Raw genomic sequence first — 26868 nt, forward strand, 5'->3', positions numbered from 1 at the left:
GGTACACAGTGGAGATTTATGTAAAGGAGGACTACACTGATTTTATGTTGTAGAGCAGGGGCACATGGGTGTATCAGCACGAAGAACAGCACTGGGTGTTATGCATTATATGGACTCATTTTTTATATATATTTAAATTTGTATTGTCACATTGCTACCTGTAAAGTGAAACACTGTAACTTTATTTGCTTTATAAATAAAACAAACTGTAAAGCTTTGACTACCTTTTATTTGGATGCATTTGGAATGTATTTAGCTGATTTAAAAAAATGGTTACTGAAAATGCCCTGTACTATCTTTTCAGGTATAAAGATGTTCTCAAAGAGAAACGTGACCCTTTTTTAAAAAAAAAAAAATACTGTAGCTGCTGACTTTTAAAAAATCTGGTACTTATCTGCCTCTGGAGTCTAGCACTGTGTTCCTACAGACTGTTCTGCTCACCTCTGAGGGTTACCGGCACCACCATCTTGGATTCGAGAGCTGACAGTGATTTCCTGAGGAATCACAGCCTGCTCCTCATTGCGGGATGGAATGGTGCAGTGAGAGGGGTCCTCCAGCCATGACATGTCCCACATCCCAGGAGGCTGTGTGTGTGTGTGTGTGTGTGTGTGTGGGGGGGGGGGGGGGGGGGGCGGTAAAAGCAGCATCCTTCTTGCCTAGGTGAGAATTGTCAAAAAAAAACTTCAGAAGTGTTTTGGATGGGGGTGGGGAGTTGGATAAGTGGTGCCACTTTAATCTTCGAGTGAAGGTTTTCTTTAACCACTTGCTGACCACCCGCCACGGATATACTGCACCTGTACAGTGGCTCGCAGGAGCACTCCTGGGGGAAGCGCGCGCCGGCCTCAACTAGACAGCGGGGATGCCGATCCATGGGGCCGCTGGCTGAGATTGCCGCCGGACACCCGTGATCGCTCCCTGCTGAGAGAGAACGATGGTCTGCTGTTGTAAACACAGCTGACTGTTCTTCTCTCTGGAATCAACACAGCGCCTGTGATCCTCCTAATATAGGTCTCTGTGTTCATTTCACAGTCCATCCCCCATACACATCCCCCTAGGCTCACACTTAACCCTTTGATCACCCCTGGGATAACCCCTTCCCTGCCAGTGTCATTATTACAGTAACAGTGCATATTTTTAAGCACTGATTACTGTAGTAATGCCAATGGTCTCCCCAAAAGTGTCAAAAATGTCAGTTAGGTTCTATCCGCCGCAGTGTCACAGTCCCACTAAAAATTGCAGATCGCCGCCATTACTAGTAAAAAAATAAAATAAATAAAAATGACCTAAATCTTTCTCCTTGTTTGTAGACGCAATAACTTTTGCGCAAACCAATCAAAATACGCATATTGGGATTTTTTTTACCAAAAATATTTAGCAGAATACAAATTGGCCTAAAAGGATGAAAAAATTAGGTTTTTAATTAATTTTTTGGGGGGAATGTTGTATAGCAGAAAGTGAAAAATATTGTTTTTTTCTTTTCATATTCCAGATTTCTTTTTGTTTACGCACTTTCACACGTTTATAATGTATTTTCAATGCGTTCAAGTACGTTCCCCCCCCCCCCCCCCCCCGTTTTCATTTTGAAACATAAAAAATCCAAGACAATGTGCATTCCAGTGCATTTTTGATGCGTTTACATGTTTTCCAGGGCATGTGTTTACATGCGTTCTGGTGGGTTTTTAGTGCATTTCATACAGAAAAAAATCATCAGGTTCTATTTTTGTTGACTGCATGTGGGCCATTGGAAGAAATGGAAAACCCTGTCCATGCATTTTTGATGCAGATTAAAAATGCACTGGACTGCATCTGGTATGAACCCGCCCTAAAGACAGAAAATCAAATGTACGCATTTCTTTATAGAATGTTGCAGAACTGTATATAACAAAGCCTTCTTCTCTTCTAAAGTCAAGCTCACCATGTTCCATGAGGGTTCAGTTGAATTCACGCCTGAATATTCAAAGAAGCTGGCAAAGCCTTCGTTAAGCCACAGGTCGTCCCACCAGTCCATTGTGACTATGTTTCCAAACCACTAAAAATACAAACACATTAGGAACCTTTATAAACATTCCCTCCGGTCTCTTCTCCCCCCCCAAAAAAAATAAACATGCTTAGAAAGATGCTTGCTCAGTGCCAGAGATGAAGAGAAAAAACATGCACAATATAAAACAGCTGTAAGCTAAATAATTTGTTTTCTAAGAAATACCTAATACAAAAATAAGAGGTATACATATGTAGCAGTTTATTTACTCCAAGGAAAGCGTGCTTGTACAAACATAGAATCCTGGCTATGCGGGTTTCTCGAAGTTTTGAATAAAAGGAACTGTGCAAATGTTTCTCAAAATTAAATCAGGAATACACTAAAATCATTCTTGTCATCATATTCATTATCATAGTCACATAAACACAAGATGGTCTAAAAAAAACGAATTTTGAATATAAAAAAATGAATACAGCTGCCCTAACAAATACCTAAAGAGTAGCAGCTAACACCACAACTAACATAAAATTGTTACAGATAAATTATAATACAAAGTGCAGCACTATGTGAAAAATGAATAAGTTGATACATTGATACCAATATATTAAAGGAACTTTGTGCATACAATCTCCTAAACTGATAAAAAATGCAAAAAAATCAATATAATAAGCAATAAAGTGAAATAATACAGGAAAGTAAGTATCATAGAGAGTCCAGCTAGTGAACTGTGAATCCTCAGAAGTTGTGCAAAACCTATAGTATAAACCAAGTGAGGAGCCAGCACCCACAGGAAAGGGATATAGATGTCAGTGGCGTAGCGTGGGGGGTGCAGGGGGGGGGCGGGCCGCACCGGGCGCAACATCTGGGGGGGGGGCGCATCTGCAGTGTCACTCTGTCTGTCTGACTCTGACATACACAGTTCACACACTGTCTGCGGCTGCCTCCATCTTTAGGCTGGGAGATGTCCAGTGTGGCCGCCCTATGGCTGAAAATGGCGGGTCGGGTGGGGCTGGACTGTGCCTCACCTGTCCATTGGTGTAGGGTGGGGTGGCGTTGCAAGCCAGGCCCCGCCTATGCTGCCTATCCTCACTGCTCAGTCAATTTCGCAGCAAGTAAGTCAGCAGCCTGGCGCTGTCACAGAGTGTTTTTTTTTTATCACCTGATTAGAGCCAGAGGCTCTAATAGGCTTCAAAAAAGGGTGGACCCTGTGCCCCGAGCCCACCCATTGTGTCACAATAGCGAATGAAAATTTGCTATTGTCACACAGATCATCCTGGCCAATCAAGAAGCGGGTCCCAGACCTGCTTCCTGATTGGCCGAAATGCGAACGCATGCCATTGGCTGAGGAGGAGGCGGGAGGACTCGAGGAGATGCGGGGAACTGAGGAGAAGCACGCTGGTCTCTCTGCATTGAAAGGGGACACGCTGGTCATTCTGCATTGAAAGAGGGCACGCTGGTCATTCAAACTTGTATTTAGATGCATTTTACTTTAATTAGTAATTACATCAGTATTTTCATAACAAACAATACATGTGCTTAGGGTGTAAGGGTTTCTTAAACTAATCTAGTGGAAGAGACTCGAGTGCTAAAATCCCGCGGGTTAGGGGGCGCAAATTACTTGCCTTGCCCCGGGTGCTGACAACCCATGCTACGCCACTGATAGATGTGATTCCTTTAATAAGTTCCTTTAATATATTGGTATCAATGTATCAACTTATTCATTTTTCACAGAGTGCTGCACTTTGTATTATATAAAAATTCTAAATATAAAAGAGTGTTTTTGTGAAAAAAATTTAAAGTGGTTGTTAACCTCAGACATGAAATATGAGCAAAGCATATCCCTCCATAGTGCGTACTTGTCTCAATCCAGAGCACTAAGGCTCGGTTCACACTATGGTGACACGACTCCTTACTACTTCGGGGGCGACTTGTGCATTACCATGCACCACGACTTCGGAGCGACTTGCATAATGGAAGTCTATGCGCTCCGAGGTCGCCCCGAAGTAGTACAGGACCCTTTTTCTAAGTCGGAGCGACTTGTGTCCCTCCTATTAGAACAGGTCCTGTAGCGGTCAATGGACCGCGAGGGAGCGCAACTTGTCAGGCTGACAAGTCGCCTGACAAGTCGCGCTAGTGTGGACCGGCTCGAAGTGTCATTTCTGGCTGCTGCTTCATTCCTCCGCTATCGGCATGAATCACTTCTATTAGGTTTTCCTTGACACCAAGAGTCACTTCACTAGGTATATGTAAAGGTTTACAACCACTTTAAACGGAAGATACCCAAAACTATAAACAAACACCTTACACTAAAAGAAAAGGACTTCATTTGTTTAGTATACAATTATTTCTAAACCTCTAAAGTGGATGGGGATATCTAATATATTTAGTGCAATAGGGGTCATTTGTACGTCTGTGAATTTTAGTTGTACAAAAGTGTGCATTATGCACATGCAGATGTGCTGTGCATGTGTTTATAGAAAAAATGTGTGTATATACACTATGTTGTCAAAAGTGTTGGGACACCTGCCTTTACACGCACATGAACTTTAATGGCATCCCAGTCTTAGTCTGTAGGGTTCAACATTGAGTAGGCCCACCCTTTGCAGCTATAACAGCTTCAACTCTTCTGGGAAGGCTGTCCACAAGGTTTAGGAGTGTGTCTATGGGAGTGTTTGACCATTTTTCCAGAAGTGCATTTGTGAGGTCAGGTACTGATGTTGGACGAGAAGGCCTGGCTCGCAATCTCCGCTCCAATTCATCCCAAAGGTAAGGTATCGGGTTGAGGTCAGTACTCTGTGCAGGCCAGTCAAGTTCCTCCACCCTAAACTCGCTCATCCATGTCTTTATGGACCTTGCTTTGTGCGCTGGAGCGCAGTCATATTAGAACAGGTAGGGGCTATCCCCAAACTGTTCCCACAAAGTTTGAAGCATGAAATTGTACAAAATGTCTTGCTATGCTGACGCCTTAAGAGTTAATTTCATTGGAACTAAGGGGCCAAGCCCATCCCCTGAAAAACAACCCCACACCATAATCTCCCCTCCACCAATTGATTTGGACCAGTGCACAATCGGGGTCCATAAAGACATGGATAAGCAAGTTTGGGGTGGAGGAACTTGACTGGCCTGCACAGAGTCCTGACCTCAGCCGGATAGAACACCTTTTGGATGAATTAGAGCAGAGACTGTGAGTCAGGCCTTCACGTTCAACATCAGTGCCTGACCTCATAAATGTGCTTCTGGAAGAATGGTCAAACATTCCCATAGACACGCTCCTAAACCTTGTGCACAGCCTTCCTAGAAGAGTTGAACCCTAATGACTAAGACTGGGATGCCATTAAAGTTCATGTGCGTGTAAAGGCAGGTGTCCCAATACTTTTGACAATATAGTGTCATTTTTACTTTTTTTAACTTTACTTTTTATGTAATTTTATTATTGTCACAAGGGTACTTAGACATCCTCTATGTGACAGTATGTACAACCAATGACAGTTCTGCTTTACAAAGACATTAGGGTCATAAATAGATGATTGGTGCCTCTACTGTGTATTGGAGAATGTGAATAAAGAGTCATCTGTAAGTGCAAAGTGCTGAGTTGGGACATTTAGCTTCTTATATTTTTGGGATACTCAATGGACCTAAAGGTTAATGGAGTTTCCAGCTCTCAAACCATCCACGCCATTTCCACCACAGAGTCCCACCCCTCTACCCAAACAGCAATTAGCCTCATGTATTCTCCATGATGTTGCCTAATCTGCCTGTACTATGCATCTAAAATAGACAATATCCTCAAAGTTTTGCCAGAGTTCACAACTTGAGATACTGGGATTTATTTACTAAAACTGGAGAGTGCAAAATTTGGTGCAGCTCTGCATGGTAGCCAATCAGCTTCTAACTTCAGCTTGTTCAATTAAGCCTTGTCAAAATAATCTCGAAGCTGATTGGTTTCTATGCAGAGTTGCACCAGATTTTGCACCCCCCAGTTTTAGTAAATCAACCCCATTGCGTGGCTAGGAAATCAGTTTAGAATTAAACCATTCAGCATCTAACTTATTAGTTATGGATGGCCTAAGCTTTTAAAAACTTCATATATAGCCATACCTGATGTACTAGCTCATGAGCTATAACAGCTGCCACCCGCTGTTTATTGATTGTTGCTGATTCATTGGGGTCATAAAGCAGGTTAGTCTCTCTGTAAGTGACCAATCCCCAGTTTTCCATAGCTCCAGTTCCAAAATCTGGAATTGCTATTTGGTCTAGATTAAGAAAAAAAGCACATTTCCATTACCATTTGTAATACAGGCTAGGCTGCTCATAGATATGACAACTTTTTGTCTGATCCTACAAAGATACAACTAAACAAAAGAGATAAAAATGATAGTAATAACTGTAACAGTACTCAAACTGCATAATAAAGCAAAATTAGACCGTTCTCTGGAAACTTCTTACCATTATGTTAGTATATGCTATATGATGAAGCAGACTTTTTAGGAGTCATAGCAATCCCACTGTCTACTGATAAGATCCCTCATTAACCACTTGCTGACTCTGGCTTTTTCTGACATTGGTTGTTTACAAGTAAAAATCATTATTTTTTGCTAGACAATTACTTAGAACCCCCAAACATTATATATTTTTTTTGTAGCAGAGACCCTAGAGAATAAAATGGCAGTCGTTGCAATAGTTTGTAACACTGTATTTGAGCAGCGGTCACAATTATCTTTGGGAAAAATACACTTTAATTAATAAAAAAAAAAACAATGTGAAAGATGGTTTTACGCCAAGTAAATAGATACCTAACATGTCATGCTTTAAAAGTGTGCATGCCCATGGAATGGCGACAAACTATGGTGTTTAAAAATCTCCATAGGTGATGCTTTAACATTTTTTACAGGGTAACTGTTTAGAGTTACAGAGGAGGTTTTGCACTAGAATTATTGCTCTCACTTTAAGGATCGCAGTGATACCTCACATGTGTGGTTTGAACATCATTAACATATGCGTTTGCTTCTGCGTACAAGTTTACAGAAATTGGGCACTTTACATTTTTTTTTTTTTTCCTATTTATTTTACTTTTTATTTTTACACTGTCCCTTTCATTTTTTCCCCCTTGTATTAGAAATAAGCATGACAGGTCCTTTTCTTGACAGATCTGGGGTCAAAAAGACCCCGGGTCTCTCATTTTTCTTTAAAAACATACAAAAAAGGACATTTTGACTTTAAGAAAAAAAAAACTCTTCAAGCCTGAGAGGCAGAAGTGATGTCAGACGTCGCTCTGGTCCTCCAAGGGCATAGAGCCGAGTGGGGGCTACCTTGCCCTCACTCGGTTTCCTGCCCAAGCATCTGATGGATCAGATCGGCTCCGGTAAGCTCGGAGATGACCGAGAAGCGTCAGGAGTGGTTGGGGGGGGGGGGGCACCTCTTCCGCCGTGGTTGGGGGGGGGGGCACCTCTTCCGCCACCTCTCCCGCCACCTCTAAAAGTGATCCCATGGCAAATCCGCCACCTGGGACCTGGGACCACTTTTATCTGAAAGCTGACCGCCTAACTGAAAAAAAGATACTGGGGCTATGGCAGCTAGCTAGTTTAATACTGGGGGAGCATGGCCTGATGGGGATTTACAGACACTAGTTCCCCATCAGATCCACTCCCCTTGTGACTGACAGCCGGCAATGGGTGGATCCTTAGCCAGTAAATAGCCACTGCTGTCAATTACAAGGTGAGAGCAGACCTGATGAGGAACTAGTGTCTTAGCTTTCCCTTCAGATTCCACCCACTGCAGCATCATTGGCTGTTAGGAGGCTTTTGGCTGTGAAGCTGACAGCGCCCTTAACAATCAGTGACAAGTAGGGAGTAACAGCGGTGAATATGCCACTCTGCTACACTGTGGACAGGGATAGGCACTCTTTGTGTCTCTGTATGCCAAGTAAAGAGTAGATCTTAATTATGCCAGAATTAGAGAAAATGGGAAGGAGATCTCAACAGACGAGTCTTAACTTGTTCTGAGGTTTTACTGGTACCACATCCTCTATTATAAGACACTAAAAATTGTCAATTCCCAACCACGAAGAGCTACTAGGACTTTATAGGTACCACACCAAATTAGAGAGAAAATCATTTTTTTTATTCTTTTTTATTTTTATACAAAACGTTAAGTGTCCGTTCACACTACTGCAGCGCAACTTCGGGGGCGACCTGTGAAGTTGCGTGCACCGCGACTTCGGCGCGACTTGCACGGACTTCACATAATTGAAGTCAATGCAAATCGCTCCGATGTCGCCCTGAAGTAGTACGGGAACTATTTTCTAAGTCGGAGCGACTTGAGTCGCTCCTATTAGAACGGTTCCCGTAGCACTGAACGGAACGCGACTTGTCAGGCTGACAGGTCGCCTGACAAGTCGCGGTAGTGTGAACCGGGACTAAAAAAATGAAGGATTTAAATTGAATGTCAGACATGATATTGTTTCAAAACACAGTACAATTGCAGAATATGCCAGTATTTTGTATGAGGTCCCAGTTGATAACAAAGGGGGTCTAGCATACAATTCTTCAACTCCAACATGTTTCGCAGGACAAAATTGCATACATTTCTAAGATTATAAAAAAAAAATCAGACAGGTAAGTAACACTAACCATACAGCAGTACATAGTACATTTCATTACAGCATCCATATGCATAGTTTAACTGCTGTTGATAGCATTACATATATCTTGTTTTCAGTAAAGGCTATTGGTGTCAACGACTTTAATCTTTCATTCACCATAACTTGTGATCAAAACAGAATTTTAAAGTCCTAGTAGATCTTAACTACCCCCCGTTTTATTATCTATGAACTAGAGGCATTTGTTTTTTTAATTTGGTGCATTATTAGCACTACTTTCTAAAAGTGGCACTATTAAATATAAATACATTTTTCAATTAGGCGCAGGCCATTTTAAAGGGCCATAGCGCCAAAAAAAATGTCATTTCTTCATTGAATTCCCCCCATTGTTTTGCCACATTAGACAAATCTACTTCAAGGTACAGTGTTTCTCTACAACAAATTTGTCACATGTGAAAAATGATAACTCTCCTTGCTATTGCTGCAGACTCTTTTTCTGTTATGATGGCAGTTTTTAAATAACGACATACACATGGGCGATTTATTTTTCATTTCTGGATTGGGCCATAGATAGACTTAAAGAGTTAGTTCACATTTTCCAAAATCTGCCTATGCAGATAAGGGGCTCCTGTAGATAAAATAAATGTACAGCTTTTAAGTTAAAATATTCCCTTGCTATAGGTGTAGGCCATTTATGTCCCTCCTTAAGCCTGTCCAAAAAAACTCCTATAAACGGTGTCCCTCTATCCTTTCTTGCTGTTAGGCTGTTTCTAAGTCTGTCCCAACCATTCTCACCCCCAAGAGCAAGCCCTTTCATCAATTCAAACACCCTTGCATGTGCTCGCTTTTCCTTGTCACATTGGCTCTGAGCTCAGCGATTCTGAAATGAAGGAGTTAGTGAATCTCACATGTGCAGGGGTTTAAGAGATTGCTCCTGTAATGGTGGCAAAAGCTGGGGGTTTCCTAGCCATGTACTAGCAACAAGGCAGGACAGGGGGAACCATCTCTGGGAGTTTTTCAGCCAGGTTTCAGGAGGTATATGGATGGCTTCCACTTATAGTGAAAGTCTTTATGCAACTTTAGTAAAATCTGCAGTTTGTTTATTACTGCTGCTGAAAAAGGATCAGTACAAGGTTTAGGGCTAGTTTTTGGAGAAGCATTAACGTGTTTGAATAACTTACAAAAAAGTTTTAATTTAGGGATTGTAAAATCATACATGGTATGGTCAGAATGAGACATAAGCGATCAAAAAGCCTTCTTTTTATTCAGTGCATATCTCAGTAAATCCTTCTCAAAAGAGAATGTATTCACATGAATCATTCCAGCAAATATCCCAAAACATAGGAGAATTATTCCTCATCTCAGGGTAGTGGCTGGAGCATAGAAAGAACATTACTTATAAGAAGCAGCACATCAATGTAACAAGCAACCACCGCTCAATCGAGCGTAATATCACCACTAAGCTCCCCCCCGACGTGTTTAGCCACAACCGACATTGTGCCCCTGTTTTTCATGTGAGTACCTTTCTGTTATAAATAAATGGTTTACAATATATATTTCACTACAGAGTTCCTCTACTTTATCCATTATGGTGTCTTAAGTTGGAGTGGTGAGAAGCTGTGTTACAGTTAGAGTGCTTGGGTGTCAGACCTCCTATAACTCGGGGTCTTAATCTCTGGTAAGCTGCTATGGTGTGCTCTGGGTGGTGGAGCATTGAATCTGGTCACTGACGATTCACTTTAGCACCTTTACGAGAGAGAGAGAGACCCCTAACATTTATGTAAATATGTTTTTATATCTTTTTATGTGACAACACTGAAGAAATTAGACTTTGCTACAATGTAAAGTAGTGAGTGTACAGCTTGTATAACAGTGTAAATTTGCTGTTCCCTCAAAAAAACTCAACACACAGCCATTAATGTCTAAGCCGCTGGCAACAAAAGTGAGTACATCCCTAAGTGAAAATGTCCAAATTGGACCCAATTAGCCATTTTCCCTCCCCGGGGTCATGTGATTCGTTCGTGTTACAAGGTCTCAGGTGTGAATATGGAGCAGGTGTGTTGAATTTGGTGTTATCGCTCTCATACTGGTCACCGGAAGTTGCACATGGCACCTCATGGCAAAGGACTGTCTGAGGATCTGAAAAAAAAGAATTGTTGCTCTACATAAAGATGGCCTAGGCTATAAGAAGATTGCCAAGACCCTGAAACTGAGCTGCTGCACGGTGGCCAAGACTATACAGCTATTTAACAGGACAGGTTCCACTCAGAACAGACCTCACCATGGTCGACCAAAGAAATTGAGTGCACGTGCTCAGCGTCATATCCAGAGTTTGTCTTTGGGAAATAGACATATGAGTGCTGCCAGCATTGCTGCAGAGGTTGAAGGGGTGGGGGTGGGGGGGGGGTCAGCCTGTCAGTGTTTAGACTATACACTGCACACTGCATCAAATTGGTCTGCATGGCTGTCGTCCCAGAAGGAAGCAAATCTAAAGATGATGCACAAGAAAGCCAGCAAACAGTTTGCTGAAGACAAGCAGACTAAGGACATGGATTACTGGAACCATGCTCTGTGGTCTGATGAGACCAAGATAAACTTATTTGGTTCAGATGGTGTCAAGCGTGTGTGGCGGCAACCAGGTGAGAAGTACAAAGATAAGTGTGTCTTGCCTACAGTCAAGCATGGTGGTGGGAGTGTCATGGTCTGGGGCTGCATGAGTGCTGCGGACACTGGGGAGCTACAATTCATTGAGGGAACCATGAATGCCAACATGTACTGTGACATACTGAAGCAGAGCATGATCCCCTCCCTTCAGGGACTGGGCCGCAGGGCAGTATTCCAACATGATAACGACCCCAAACACACCTCCAAGATGACTACTGCCTTGCTAAAGAATCTGAGGGTAAAGGTGATGGACTGGCCAAGTATGTCTCCAGACCTAAACCCTATTGAGCATCTGTGGGGCATCCTCAAACGGAAGATGGAGAAGCGAAAGGTATCTAACATCCACCAGCTCCGTGATGTCGTCATGGAGGAGGGGAAGAGGACTCCACTGGCAACCTGGGAAGCTCTGGCAAACTCCATGCGCAAGAGGGTTAAGGCAGTGCTGGAAAATAATGGTGGCCACACAAAATATTGACACTTTGGGCCCAATTTGGACATGTTCACTTAGGGGTGTACTCTTTTTTGTTGCCAGCGGTTTAGACAATAATGGCTGTGTGTTGAGTTAGTTTGAGGGAACAGAAAATGTACACTTTAATACAAGCTGTACACTCACTACTTTACATTGTAGAAAATTACCATTCCTTCAGTGTTGTCACATGAAAAGTTATAATAAAATATTTACTATTTACTATTTTTACTTTATATATATATATATATATATATATATATATATATATATATATATATATATATATATATACACAGTCTCACACAATTGATGTTGAGTATATGATGTTGTTTATTTGCACTTCATTCTGACACTATATATCTGAATTAGATAGTGCAGCATATATTTAGACTTGAAATACTGAACTAAAATATAAATCCAAAGCACTAAGCAGGGAGGTTAAGTTCCCTGAATATATTTCAAGACATATTTCAAGACATAATTTTCATACATACCCAGTTTGGGTAGAGAATAGTCCATATCAAAGTATTGTTCAAAGTAGTCAAATACAATTTTTGTAGTCTCTGCAGCATACACCGCTGTTTGTTTTTGATTTGGCTGCACATAGATTCTTAGCTAAAATTAAAACAAAAATATTAATGCAAAAAAACAAAAAAGAAAAAAAACTGTAGCTTGAGAAATACAACAAATTCAAACTGCCGTGTAACTCTGTTTTTGATCAGCCCATATATCAAGCATGCTGTGTACAAGGTCATTACAGGATCTAGAATACTTACAGGGATTCCTCTTTTTGAAAATCGTTCCTCAAATGTGAACTGGTGGACAGCAAAGGCAACCAAATATGTACTCATAGGGACTGACTTCTGGAACACCGTTTTATGCCACCCATTTTCTAAGTTAGTAGAGGTCTAAGTGAAAAAACAATTTAATATAGCTGTTTTAATATTAGAGTATTGAACCAACAAATGTATTAACTGTGTCTCATATGAATATAGCAGAATTACTGTAAACAGAATCTTTATCTCTTCTCTTGGAGACATAGATTTACTAAATTTCATTATTAAAAAAAATATTTTTTTTAATTCTGAATAATTTTGTAGAAATAGGAAGTAAATTAAGTGCCAATGGAGATAGAAGAGGTTAAAATGTCAAAGGAACTAAATGGGGAAAACATACAGTAATATAAATTTCAGCAAACTATTAAATAAGGAAGGGGGAAATATGTACTGTATGTGTGCATTGATGGCCTCTACTAGAAATGCAAGCTATGAGGCATTCATGCTAATCCAGCAATTTTAAAAACATATGGAGAAACTAGATCCCAACAGTTCTGACTACTCTTGCTGCATTTTGTTTTTCCAGGTCAGTTACTCAGCTGATATTGACTAGGTGAAATTGGCAGACAACTAGCATTTTTAGAAGATGATCCGCTATGACAGCCTATACATTTTTCAGTGTAGGTGCCCATCAAAGTGTATGTAAACCCAAAATCTATTTTTCATTATGTTTGGCATCATTTCTTATTGTATACTGTACATGTTTTCTAAGCAAATTATTTTTTTGCAAAGACTGTTACCTAAAGAGCCTGCCAATACCAACCTTCTTGTTGGAGGCTGGTAATGCTATTCCAGTGCAATGCGCACTCTTTCAGTTGGCCACTGGGTTGCTGATCATGGCCGACATATAGGCAGTTTAATGAGGCAAGCTGATGACTCTGCTGCTAATTGGAAGGCAGAGACAGTGTTGTCAGCCTCCAACAGAAAATGGTTGATTTACTTAAGATGAATAGGCTGTTTAAGGGAAGTTGCACTCTGCAAGGAAACTGGACCCAGAGCTTAGTGAGTGACAGTAAACCTCAGCTGCCTTCTTTCATCCAATCATGTGTAAACAAAAATCCTGTTTTTTTTTTTTCCTTGTATGATTGGGTATTCTTTGCAAAGTGAAATTATACCCCATTTACTAAGCTCTGGGTCCAATTCCCTTGAAAAGTAAATAGCCCTTTTTGCCTTTAGTAAACCAACCCCCAAGTGTTACAGACAGGATCGCTAAATAGGAAACTTAGAAAAAGTTTCCAAAAACAGTTTGTTTAACCAAGTTAATATGCCAAACAGACAGAAACATAGAGTTTGGGGTTACCTAAACTTTAAGGGTTGGCATTATGGCTATAGACATTTTATTCATTAATGCCTGCTTTTTCGCTTTTATACAGCTCTTTACATCTGAACTATGCTTAAATCTTGCTATCTCTGCTGCTGTAAATTACACTGTATAATAGAATCACTGCAAGAAGACTTTAAGATTTACTAACTGAACTGAGTCAATCAAAGACCACCTACAAATCTATAAGGGTTGTCCCATACGTTCTCAGCCCAACAATGTAAAGTTAGTTGGAGTACTAATAATAATACATGTTTAGAGACAAGTGGCAAGCTTCTTAGTTATTTTATTTATCTTTTTAAAACTTCTAGAATGTGACTGGGTAACCTGAGGATGGAGATGCAAAAACTCAAAGCTATGACAAGTTATCTGTTCAGAAGTGAGATGGAGCCAAAAGACTTTCATAAAGATATATTGCCCAGCCCAAAAAAAAAAGTTGCCACCTTGATTTAACTAAGCAACTAACTAAACTAAGCATGCAGTAACTATCCAATTGGATAGTTACTGCATGTGCCCAAAGAATGAGGTCAGCTGACTACCTGAATATACTGAATGACCAGGTTATTCCATCAATGGATTTTTCCTTCCCTGATGGCAGCGGCATATTCCAACATGACAATGCCAGTATTCATCGGGCTCAAATTGTGAAAGAGTGGTTCAGGGAGCATGAGACATCATTTTCACACATGGATTGGCCACCACAGAGTCCAGAACTTAACCCCATTGAGAATATTTAGGATGTGCTGGAAAAGGCTTTGCACAGTGGTCCAACTCTCCCATCATTTGGTGAAAAACGAATGCAACACTGGACAAAAATAAATCTTGTGACATTGCAAAAGCTTATCGAAAGAATGCCACAGCTAATGTGTGCCGTAATCAAAGCTAAAGGCGGTCCAACTAAATATTAGAGTGTGTGACCTTTTTTTTTTTGGTGACGACTTTTTTTTGGGCCTGGCAGTGTGTGTGATGGCATCACTATCGGTTGCAACACAATCAATCAGACAGGCCACCAAAGGATAAATTTAAAAATGTGAATAAGGCACTTGGGTAGAATTTAAAGGATAGTTAACAAAAGAAGTGTTCTTTTAGGCCACACATCAGTAGTTGCCATGTCTGTCATTCATGAATGTGGTGTTACTATTTTACACTATCCTTACTTGTGTAATCTTGCCTTCATCCAATCTAAAACTAAAACTTGTCTGGTGTGCATTTTGAGAAAGACAAAAGTGTTTTTTATGTTGTGGGAGCTTATTAGACATATTTTACCAATCATGTAAAACCTAAAGAAATGGTAGGCAAGACCAAACAGAATAAATCTTCGAAGGGGCACCACACCTACATAAATCCAGAAATAGATTATAGCACGTTGGTAATTTAGATTTTTGCAATATAAAACATTTATACCAGATAAAAGGTCCATAAACCATTTCACGAAGTAGAGCTGCCAAATTAAAGAGGATCAGGCATCAACATGTTTTCTTTTTTTTAAAAAAACATATGTAACACACAGCAATATTACTGATTGCAGAACTCTTTTTTTTTTCACAAGATAATAATGTCAGGTGTGCTTTGTTTAGCTAGTGACTGGTTTTACACAGGAACATTCTGGGAGATGTGGTTTAGAGGGGGATCCGAGCCACAAGCATCCATGGGAAGCAACTACAATACCCATGTACACCTGAGAGCAGAAGGGGGTCGTAAAAAAAAGGAAAGCCTGGGAAAGAGCAGGGCAGTTAGGGAGAGCACCAACCAAAGAAAGAAGGGAGAAAGATTGCTGTGCTATGTTGTGTTGGATGAGCAGGCCTTGTGCTGAATTTGCTGGACGCTGATGTACCTAAGAGCACAGAGGCTGGCTTGGAGAGAGTTTGCTGTATTATCGGCTGCCCAGGCGCTATCACAAGATGCTTGCTGTGATCCAGGATGTCATCATCCAGAGCTGCTGAGGAGCCACCTCACCTGCCTCTACCATCAGTTGACTACAGCATAAGAGGGCCCGCCACTATTGAATCACAGTGTACATCTTGGGAACTGGTTGCCGCATCTTGGTTTGTCCTTTCTCAGTATACATTTGCTTCAAAGGAGTTCACTCTTTTGTTAAGTTCAACATCTGCAATACATTGCTGCAATACTAATTTAATTGAAAAATTCTCACCAACATTTCGACATTCTTAAATGGCCCCAATGTAGCTGGCAGAAGATCCATTACAAAGACTTGTCCAAATTAATCTATCCTGAGGGCAGAACTGTATTAACTCTAAGTCTGTATCTTGCAGGCTTAAACCTATCCCCTTTGTTTGAGAGCTCCCAAGTGACATAGTTTGTCTATGTTGTCACCCCCTTTTTTGGGTTTATCATCTCATACGAAGAGCTACTGTTTATCCTATTGGGGTTACAGTATAAGCTGGAATCTTGATTCCCATATGGACCACTGCGAGATTATTTATATGGTTACCCTTGTGTTTATGCTGATTGACACTCATGTGTCAATATCCTCAGTTATATTATATGACTCTGATCTGCCAAAACAGTCTAATTATCTTTTAAAGGGTTTTAAGTATAATTTTTGTGTGCCTGCTAGGAGCTTGCAGAAAGGTATTCTGGTGGTGTCAGTGAGGGTGAGACCTTACATATATTTACAGAGTTAGTGAGGTTGAAAAAAGACATCAGTCCATCCAGTTCAACCTATGATGTGTGTGTGTGTTTGGCTCTACTGTTAACCACACATTGTATACCCCTGTATGTTGCCGTCTTTAAGGTGCCCATCTAATAGTTTTTTGAAACTATCAATGCTCCCTGCTGATACGACTGCTTGCGGAAGAGAATTCCACATCCTTACTGCTCTCACAGTGAAGAACCCCCTGCGTATTTTAAGGTTAAACCGCCTTTCCTCTAGTTATAGTGAGTGGCCACGCATCTTATTGTATTCCCTTTCTCTGAATAGGTTTTTCCATATGCTTGAGTTTCCAGTACAGTATTTGTACATTGATATCATATCCCCCCTCAATCGTCTCTTCTCCAGAGAGAATAAGTTCAGTGCTTGTAGTCTTTCCTCATAGCTGATGTCCTCCATTCCCCTAATTATTTTTGTTGCTCTTCTCTAGACTCTTTCCGATTCCAGCACATCCTTCCTGAGGACTGGTGCCCAGAACTGGACAGCATACTCCAGATGTGGCCGACCAGAGTCTTGTAGAGTGGAAGAATAATCTCTTTATTTCTGGAGTGAATCCCCTTTTTTATACATCCCAGTATTCTGTTGGCTTTGCTTGCAGCGGCTTGGCATTGCATGACCTCACATAAGGCTGGACCAGAGCTGAGGACCCAAATCACCAGTGGCTCCTGCAGGGAGTAGCGCTACACATACCTCACTGGAAGCAAAAAAAGAATAAAAATACTTACCCTACTCCCTAACTTTCAGCAGCTTTCTGCCTAATTTTGCTAACATCACAGGTATATCATCTCATATGAAGAGCTACTGTTTATGCTCTTGGGGTCACAGTATAAGCTGGAATCTCAATTTCCATATGCATCACTGTGAGATTATTTATACCGTTACCCTTGTGTTTATGCTGATTGACATTCATGGGTCAATATCCTCAGTTATATTATATGACTTATCTGCCAAAACATTATTCTAATTATCTTTTAAAAGGTTGTGAGTTTCATCCTTGTATGCCTGCTAGGAGCTTGCAGAAAGGTATTCTGGTGATGTCAGTGAGGGTGAGGCCTCACACAAGGCTGGACCAGAGCAGAAGACCCAAATCACCAGTGGCTTCTGTGGGGGTAACGCTACACATAACTTACTGGAAGGAAAACATTAAAAAAATACTTACCTTACTCCCTAATTTCCAGCAGCTTTCTGCCTAATTTTGCTGACATCACTGAGTTTTTTTCAGTTTCCTGAGAAAGCTGAGTAACCTAAATCTTACAGGAAGATTCTCCAGGACTTTATATCTTTGCACAATTTGGGATCCTCAGCTTTTCCAGGATAACAGGAAAAGGCCCAGTGAGGTCCACCCTGGGGTGAGCCAGCCAGAATTTGGGTGTAAATTAAAGCTTATGTGAAGTCTGTGTTAACAAGCGGACTGTAACTTTATATGCACTTCTGTGAATTTGAAAAGACCTTTAAAAACCATAAAAATTTGCTATTTGCCTTAAAAAAATATTTTTTTCCAGCATCATAATCCCTCTTCTGTTCAGTGGGGGTGTGATTGCAAGACAGTCCCATGATGTATATGTAGCAGTGCTGCTGCATTCCACTCCCTGGGCATTGCTGGGCAAGGGGAAAATCTGGACCTTCTTAAAGGTCTTAAAAAATGCACTGCACCCATGATATTAATACTGTCAAAGGGTTATTATGGACACTCCGAACTGCAGATGTTTTGACTGAGAACTCACTGACTTTTCCTACTTTCTAATGCATTTTCCTACTTTTTCTAATCTCTGTCTAAAAATAATCTATATTGTCCATTTAAGGACTAAAAAATTTTTTACATGTAGTCTCTCTATTTTACAACTCTTTCTGAGGAGAGGCTTCAGGTTGCCTTGTGATAAAGGAAGAAGGGAAGTGGTCTGTCTTTATTATTTTGAACAATCCCATGATCAAAGAACAAAAACTCTGCAATGGTGTACATTATTTTAAACCGAGTGACCATTATGTCAAGTAAACACACAAAAAAATAACACACAGTAAATTATTTTAAATATGATTCTTTGGGTCCTAAGCACTTACCTCTTTTGGCATGTTTGAGATTGCATCGTAGTCAGCAGTGTGAATAATGGTTATATTATAAGTTGCCTTTTTGTTGGGTTCATCGAAGCAAGGGAATGATTTTCGTGCATCTGTTGGCTCATGATCTGTAGCTGCAATACTCCTGGAGAAAAGAAAGGCTTCTTTTAGTCTACTAGATTTCAGGGGTGATTATGCAGCTTTCGTTTATTTATTACAGTCAGTATCTCATCAACAGCCATATAAGTATATAGCAGCCATACAAGTATACTTTGTATATTATTGTTACAACATTTTTTATCAGATTAAATGTATATTATTGTTACAACATTTTTTATCAGATTAAATGTATATTATTGTTACAACATTTTTTATCAGATTAAATGTATATTATTGTTACAACATTTTTTATCAGATTAAATTTAAAGCAAAGGCGTGCTAGAAGTATCCAAGCGTGTATAGCAGCATGCAAAGGCTTAATTTACCAATCTTCAATAATATTTTTGCTCACATAGATCCTTTCTGATTTTTATATCTAGAGTCTTTTAAGGGGTATTGCTCATTAAAAATTGCTGATATGTCATTAACACACACGCACACACACTCATTCCCTTTTGTGGTGAAATAACATGGAAAAGCGGAAATATTTTATCCCAACTGGTATGTCTGTGCGGGAGGTCAGAATGCAGGACTTGCTGACAGCCATAGAACAGAGGTCAGAGTATGTTTTTTTTTCAGTTAATACTCTACCTTTTTTTTTTCATAATATCTGAATTAAGAACTGTGTCTATAGCTTTTTATAGCAACCAATCAGATTAAAGCTGTGATTTTTTTTTTTTCAGCAATGGTTTTTATGTGAAAGAAAGATTATGATTGGTTGCTATGGAAGAGACGGACCATAGAAGATAAAATGGATCTACCGATAATTTTGATCTGGGAGACATTTGCCCAATTTAAAAAATACTACATTATTTCATCTTCAACAGATTTAGTGGACAGCATCTATGTGACTTAAGCCTAGTACGCACAGACCGAATATTGGGTGGCATCAGCTGATTCAATAGAACCCGGCCCATGTGTAAGGCAGCCGGTCCGACAGAAGCCAGCTGTTTGGCCTGCTTCTGTCGAAGGGTCATGACTGAAAAAGGTCTGCCGACCAGCTGACCTGGGTGTTCTGGGGAAGGTCCCCTGTCAGAACACAATAGCACAACAGGGGAGATTCCTGTACTAACATCAGTTTGTTAGTACAGTGGCTACAACCTGCGCTGTCAGTTTTTCTTTGTTTAACCCGCTGGGTTGAACGAAAAAGAACTAATAGTGTGTACTAGGCTTTTTAGCTTTTCCTTCCCTCTTCTTAACTAGGTGAAAAAAGGACCAGGCCTTTATAGACAATCAGAAAATGTTTTTGATAACAAACACTTTTGGCTGTTGGTAGTGCTCATTACTGCCCCAATTTTCACTTGATTGTAGCCAGCCTGTCAATTTAGTTGCTTGGTGCTAGACACTAGCTAGCTAATTTGTACTTATTCCTCTAAGCTCAGTATTGCTGTTGGTTCTGCCTTCTGTTCCCCCTGACCAACCACTGGGAAGTTTATTGCCAGTAGCGCATGCAGGGGGTGAGCATAAATATGACGGGCAGACTATGTGAGGGTATCTTTTCCCCAGACTTTGGCCTGAGGCGGTGTGCTGTCTGTAGTCTGTCCTGCTAGGCCAGTAGCATTTACGGGGCCTTATTTGTGCTGAGAGCTGGACTGGGGCCAAAAGTGGTCCTCAGAACCTGTCCTGCATGATGAAGGGAGACGTTTAACCAAGACTAAGGACCAGGGAGGAAGCATAATAATACACAGAGAAGTCTGCTAGCCAGCTGAAGTGTGCTATTTACATTGTTGCTGGTGTTGTCTTGTCTGTAAGTGTCGCTTTTGGGTATCTGCAGCCCTTATTACTCTCTCCCTGTCTGTTTGGAGCAAAAAAAATCTTAAAGTAACATTAAAGCTTCTTTTTTTTTATTTATTAAAATAATAAACTTGTTATACTTTCTTTCTCTGTGCAATGGTTTTGCACAGAGCAGCCTGATTCTCCTCTTCTGGGGTCCCATGTCAATGCTCAAGGCTCCACCTCTTCAGTGAGTGCCCCCATAGAAAGCTGCTTTCTATGGGGGCTCTCATGCATGCTCAAACCCGAGCCGCTCTGTCTGCCATAGATTACATTACATTTTAAAAAAAGGTTTTAAACTTTTAAAAAATACTAAAGTGACTGGTACCCAATGTCTCTCAATCTCCCATTTCTAGCCATGGACTTAGCCCTGGGGTAATTGTCAGCTTTTCTTGCCTCTATGGGTCTCTCATGTAGCGCTATCCCTGTAGGAGCCGCTGGAGAGGATGTGTCCTCTTTTCTTTACCTCAACCTTCTCAAGAACCTCAGCCCCTCTGACACACCAGTTTGAGTGTATAAACATACAATATCACAGAAAATTAATGAAAGTAATACTTAGCACCCAAAAGTAGTGCTATACCAAAGAAAACAGGCACCAGACCAGGCAATAAAGGCAATCTTAATATATTATTACCCAATATGGATGGTACCTGGGCAAGCATAAAATAGATTACCAATGGTAATAACACATTTTAGCATACAAAGTGATTAAGGACTAGGTATAAAATGACACTGTCGCCCAGATCAGAATAAACAGTAGCAAGGCCACCTTAAGTGCAGCAGTGACAAATAGTAAAGTTTAATTTACTGAGTGCTGAAACTACACTGCCAGAGAGCATTTATGGTAGTTATTAAACTGACTGGGTATGCACTGTCTAAAAGAATAGGAGGATGCTACCAGAGGGAACAGGGGAACAAAGGGGGCTTGAAAAATGATTATTACTGGAGGGGTAGTCCTTTGAGACGTTTTTCTGCTGGCTATCGTTGGGGCCCTATATGAGTGTCGGTGCACTTAATGACAGTCCCAGTTAACCTGCATGCAGTATAGGCACAATATAGGTACGGTATAGTCTCGGCACAGGTGCAAGATAGATGTGGCTCAGATGAAGTAAAGATTCAGTATAATGTCGTATAGATGCAGTCTTGGTTTGGAATGTGTGCAGTATGAGTGCAGAATGGTTTGGGTACACTCATTGTCCTGCTCCCAGTGGCTCAGTCCCTGCTGACAGTGTCAGCAATGGGTGAACAGCCCACTCACCAGTCCGAGGGATGCTGCAGTGACCTCTCACTTTAAAAGGGGGTCCCCTCGGTCTCTCCCCAAAAGCCTCTGGTGATCAGAGGTGGAAAGCAGAGGCTAAGTGGAGGCTACTGTCTTCCTGCTGCAGCGGTGCAGGTGTTGTGATATGACCTTTTCTGCTCTGTCCTTGATGTCCACACTCCCAGCCTCAGGCTTGAATATCCACTGGTATGTTCTCCCGCTTGCAGACAAATATCCAGACAGGGGTGCTCTCTCTCTAACTCCTTTGGTGTCAAGAGGAAGAGCTTTCCTGAGCAGTTTTATAAAAATCATCTCTCAACTCTTCCTACTGCACAGTGCCTATTGGGAATTGTCTCAGGAGTCAATATGTCTCATTATATGGCTGCCGTTTAAACTACAAATCACATAAGCATGAGCTTGCGCCCTCGCTGGCCAGGGGTGAATGGTGCTACATAACATCAGTATCTCAGTAGATGGATAAAAGAAAAAAAGGCAATGTCTCATTCTCAAAGTTGCTGTAGCCCAGGCTACACTCACATGCCATTGGGAGTCAGGGGGTGCTACATGAGAATTGAACTAGGCCATCTTGCAGGAGCCGAACCATGCACATTATTGCCACCCTTAGAGCAGCTCAAATAAATAAAGCTTGTTGTGCACTCAGTGAAGTTTTTTTATTACAACCTATTATAGTTTGCCATGATGTTTCATAAACAGCCAGCAAGAAATACAATGCTAATGGTTTTGAACATAGCATCTGCTAAATCATTAATATATTGAACCTTGAACATAGTTCAACAGGTTTCTAGCAAGCTTCAAGTAAGTGTGGCATCCCCCTCTCAGGTTTAATTATTCTGGAATCTGAAGTATGTTGTTTGTGATTAATTAGGGCTGACACTGTGTAGCCCTGCTTTCCTAATTTGATATTACTGTTGTAATGAAAGAATAATAAATCAAAAAGTTGTCTTCAGCAGACAAGAGGTATCTGGTTTCTAAGTGTAGCAGACTTTTTTCACGTATTTGCTGAAAAACATTGGAGTTTTTGATGACATTGATCAGCACTGGGTCCATATGTATACAGAAGAGAGAGAAAAAAAAAAGGAAAAGGTCCGAGGATTCCCTAAAATTCCCAAAACTCTGAAAGCAGAAGAGACCCTGGAGAATACATTAGTGGTAATGTCATTTTTTTCACAACGTTTTACCAAGTGCAAAAGTGCAGGTAAAATTACACTAAAGTTCATTTTAGGGCACAAAAATACAATATACAGTATAACAAAATTTTTGTTAAAGTTGTAAAGTCAGAAGGTTTTTTATCTTAATACAGTTTATGCATTAAGATAAAAATCTTTCTCTGTGCAGCAGCCTTCCTAGCACCCCCTAATACTTACCTGAGCCCCCTCTCTGTCCAGCAATGTCCACGATTCCCTTGTCCGTTCGGGACTCCCATGACTGTCACTCAAAGTCGATTAGCTAATCAGGAGAGAGAGGGTTCAGGGCCAAACCATGGCTCCGTGTCTGAATGGACTCACGGACCTGCAGCTCAGCACGGGGTGCCCCCATAGCAAGCTGCTTGCTGTGGGGGCACTCGACAGGAGGGAGGGGCCAGGAGCAGCAACGAGGAACCCAAGAAGAGGAGGATCCAGGCTGCCCTATGCAAAACCAACTGCACATAGGAGGTAAGTATACCATGTTTGCTATTTTTATTTTGAAAAAAATTAGACTTTTCAATCACTTTAAAGCATGAAGCTGCCCCGAGTAACTAGATACTCAATATTTCAAGCCTTAAAACTGCATGCCTTCCTGAAACAGCAACAAAGTTTGGTACCATAAATTTGCTATAGGCCTATTTTTTTTTTGGGGGGGGGGGGGGGGTTGAGGTTAGTTAAGTGCTTAGGTATAACTTTATTTTTTTTTTTCTATTGATGATAATCACACTTTAGCTTCTTCCCTGACCACAGCGGCTGGGCAAAGTGACAGTGGAACCCTAAATTAATGCAATACATGCCATTTCCGGGTTTTTACCCAGAAAGGAAGATCAGCAAATGGATGTTCACTGGTCTCCCTCCCCTCTACCAGGCGGCAACCTCCATGGCGGTCCTGGTCCCACAGGTGGGATAGCAGAGCCTGAGAAACAAGGATTAAAGGACACCTTTATTTTTAGTGCGCAGTAAGAAGAGGAGTTGGCAGGGACATTTTAAAAAAAAAACTTTCAGTGCCAGGCAGGACTGCACCATGAAGCAATGAAGATCACTGGAAGGGGTATGAAGGTAAGTATTTAACACCGCAGGCAGCACTCAGAGGGAAGAGGGGAATAATTAGTCCTTAATCTATTCTTTGGTATGTGTGCCCTGCTATGGAGGCTCTGTAAATTTAAAGTTAGGACCACAGTATATACAGAGGAACCTTATGCATATATTTGCAAATAAGTGCAAACAAAACCCTCTGTTTTTAACGCCAATTTGGCTGTTTTGCAGGCTGGGTCCGTAAGTATACTAGGATATTAAGCAAATTTGGTTCTTTTTGGCTCCTCTGTAATCAATGGAGCAGTGGTATCACCTCCTGCACTAACAGTGGAAGGGTCTCAAAGGCCATTAAATACCAGCAGTGTGCACTAAGTGCAGAGTGCAGGGTTCAGGGATGTGCTACGTACAAAGTGCAAGGTTCTAGTGTGCACTACATAGAGAGGGCAGGGTTCAAGTGTGCATTGCACACAGAGTGCAGGTTTCAGGGGTGAGCTGCATACAAAGAGCAGGCTTCAGGTGTGCACTGCATACAGCATGCAGGCTTCAGGGGTGCACTGCATACAGAGTGCAGGGTTCAGGGGTGAGTTGCATACAGAGTGCAGGGTTTAGGGGTGTGCTGCATACAAAGTGCAGGGTTTAGGGGTGTGCTGCATACAGAGTGCACGGTTCAGGGGTGTGCTTAGTGCAGAGGGTGTCCCCTTTTCCCTAAAATCACCCCCTCCCCCAGTACAGTGCTCTACTCCCACCCCAAATTCCTCTCCTTGACAGTACCTGATAGAGAACTGTGGCTGCAGAAGAGCAGGACTGCTTATTCAAAAGGAGAGTGTAGTGTAGCTGTGGGGCACATGACACAGGCATCAGAAGCTGTTGGCACCAAACAAGCATCAGGTTCTAACAGCCTATCTATGCAGAGAGGCCACAGGTGGAGCACAGTTGAAGTCACTCCACAGCCGGAACGAGAGGAGCAGGATTAGCAAACACTGCTGCTTTCTCCTTCTGCCACTGGCTTCAGCCTGCTTCTATTTAAAAATAATCCCAACTAGCTTCAAACTCTGCCTGGATAAGTGACTACTGGTGTTGCATCAAGCAGTTAAGGGGTTCTTTCTTACACTTGCCGAGCCAACACTAACCAGTTTTTTACTGACATAAAATTTCTCTAACAGACATTTACTGACAGCTGTAAAATCACATATTTTTACAAGCTGTCAAGAAGACAAAGGAAGTACCTGGTCCTTCCAGGTATAGATAAGCATGAAACTCATTATACAAAATTCAGCCTAGCTCCCACTCCGAAGGGGAAGACTAGCGTGCTGCTCGCCTCAGGCAGGGAACTCCAACATGGGTACATAGAAAAAGAGAGAAAGGAGGCGCAAACACCTAGTGCATTACCCGTGGTCACTGTTTGCAAAATTTTAATAAAATGCCAAATGCATACTCACAGACATGAAGATAATAAAATCGGGTTACAAGAATCTACCATATGTGAACTGGAACAAGTCCTTCAATCAGGACCACTAACGCGTTTCGGGGGTCAAGCTCTGAGGAAGGGGGCTTGACCCCCGAAATGCGTTAGCAGTCCTGATTGAAGGACTTGTTCCAGTTCACACATGGTGGATTCTTGTAACACGATTTTATTATCTTCATGTCTGTGAGTATGCATTTGGCATTTTATTAAAATCATGAAACTCATTATATATGATAGTCCTGGTCAGCCCATGCTGTCAGAGGGAAGTCCAGAGCCCTGTGTACCCTATAACACTAGCAACTCATAGCTTAAACAGAGCTTTCTTTTTGCACCCAGCCATTAAACATTAGGAGCAAAAGGAAGATGAGTATATCCCGCTGGGGAGGGGGGGGTATTAAAAATAATTTGTTGCTTCGCATGGGCAAATGCAGCTGTTAAGTCACTATTCTTGGTGTGCCCCTTCCTCCACCTCTTTTTTTAACAGGTTTAGTTTAAACCCCCAATTAAAATCAACGAAATACCTACTTGCATTCACTGAAGTGTGTGCCATGACTGACTTGTGCTGAATGTGCATGACAGATCTAAATGGGACTAAAGCGTGAGACTGTGTCTCATCAGCAGCAACTCTGCAGGCATGAGCACTTAAATGGCAATGGATCATTCCCACTGTTGTACATGTCTGGTTTTCATTCTATGAATCACAGGCTTTTTGCAAAATGACTTTTAGTTATGATGTTGTTTGAAAGTCATTTCTTTTGTAACAACCATTGTTGTTTTGAAGCTGTAGGGCTGCAAAAAATTTGTATGACGCAACAGAGCTAGTAAAAAGTGCCGGCTAGGGATGCCAGATGTAGTGCAAATTGCTTTGGACACCTGGAACAAATAGAAAGCGTAACTGCAGCCAGCCAGTCATGATACATTGGACTATGAGAAATGGTGTGGGATTTTTAACACACAACACAATGGGCATTAATCCCTACACATGTCCTTTACAGACAGTATGCTATTCTTGCTTCACACTACCATACTGGGGTGATGCATTTTACCATGCATTACCACAATGCACATTAATGCATGGAATTTTTTTTAAGGCGTACTGCATTGACAATCACTTTCCTAAACCACAAGTACAGAGGCAATACACCTGTGCTGCTGTACCATGAATTATGGTGTGCTACACTGAAAAAAAAAGTACAGGTCTGTCTGTTCTTCTGTAAATAATAGAGTTCTTTATGATGGAGCCCAATTTGTACTGGTACTGTTTTGGAATTCTAGTTATAGAATAAATTACATATTGTATAATCTGGGAACCCTGATTTCACTATTATTTAAATTTATGATTTGTTACAGTGCACCTTTAGCCTCTTATCTCAATATCAGT

At 41.2% G+C, this 26868-nt stretch overlaps 1 protein-coding gene across 1 annotated transcript in view; it reads right to left on the minus strand.

The window, feature by feature from the left end:
* Positions 1-26868, minus strand: part of ENPEP (glutamyl aminopeptidase) — a 96433-nt gene that overhangs the window by 63874 nt on the left and 5691 nt on the right. The window contains exons 2-6 of the mRNA XM_082243343.1: positions 18596-18737; positions 12486-12617; positions 12204-12324; positions 6077-6231; positions 1916-2029 (exon numbers count right to left, since the gene is read on the minus strand). Coding sequence (XP_082099469.1) covers positions 1916-2029; positions 6077-6231; positions 12204-12324; positions 12486-12617; positions 18596-18737 — 664 coding nt within the window. The remainder of the gene's footprint in view (positions 1-1915; positions 2030-6076; positions 6232-12203; positions 12325-12485; positions 12618-18595; positions 18738-26868) is intronic.

The sequence above is a fragment of the Pelophylax lessonae genome (assembly GCF_965119305.1).
Source record: "Pelophylax lessonae genome assembly, chromosome: 1".
Classification (NCBI taxonomy): domain Eukaryota; kingdom Metazoa; phylum Chordata; class Amphibia; order Anura; family Ranidae; genus Pelophylax; species Pelophylax lessonae.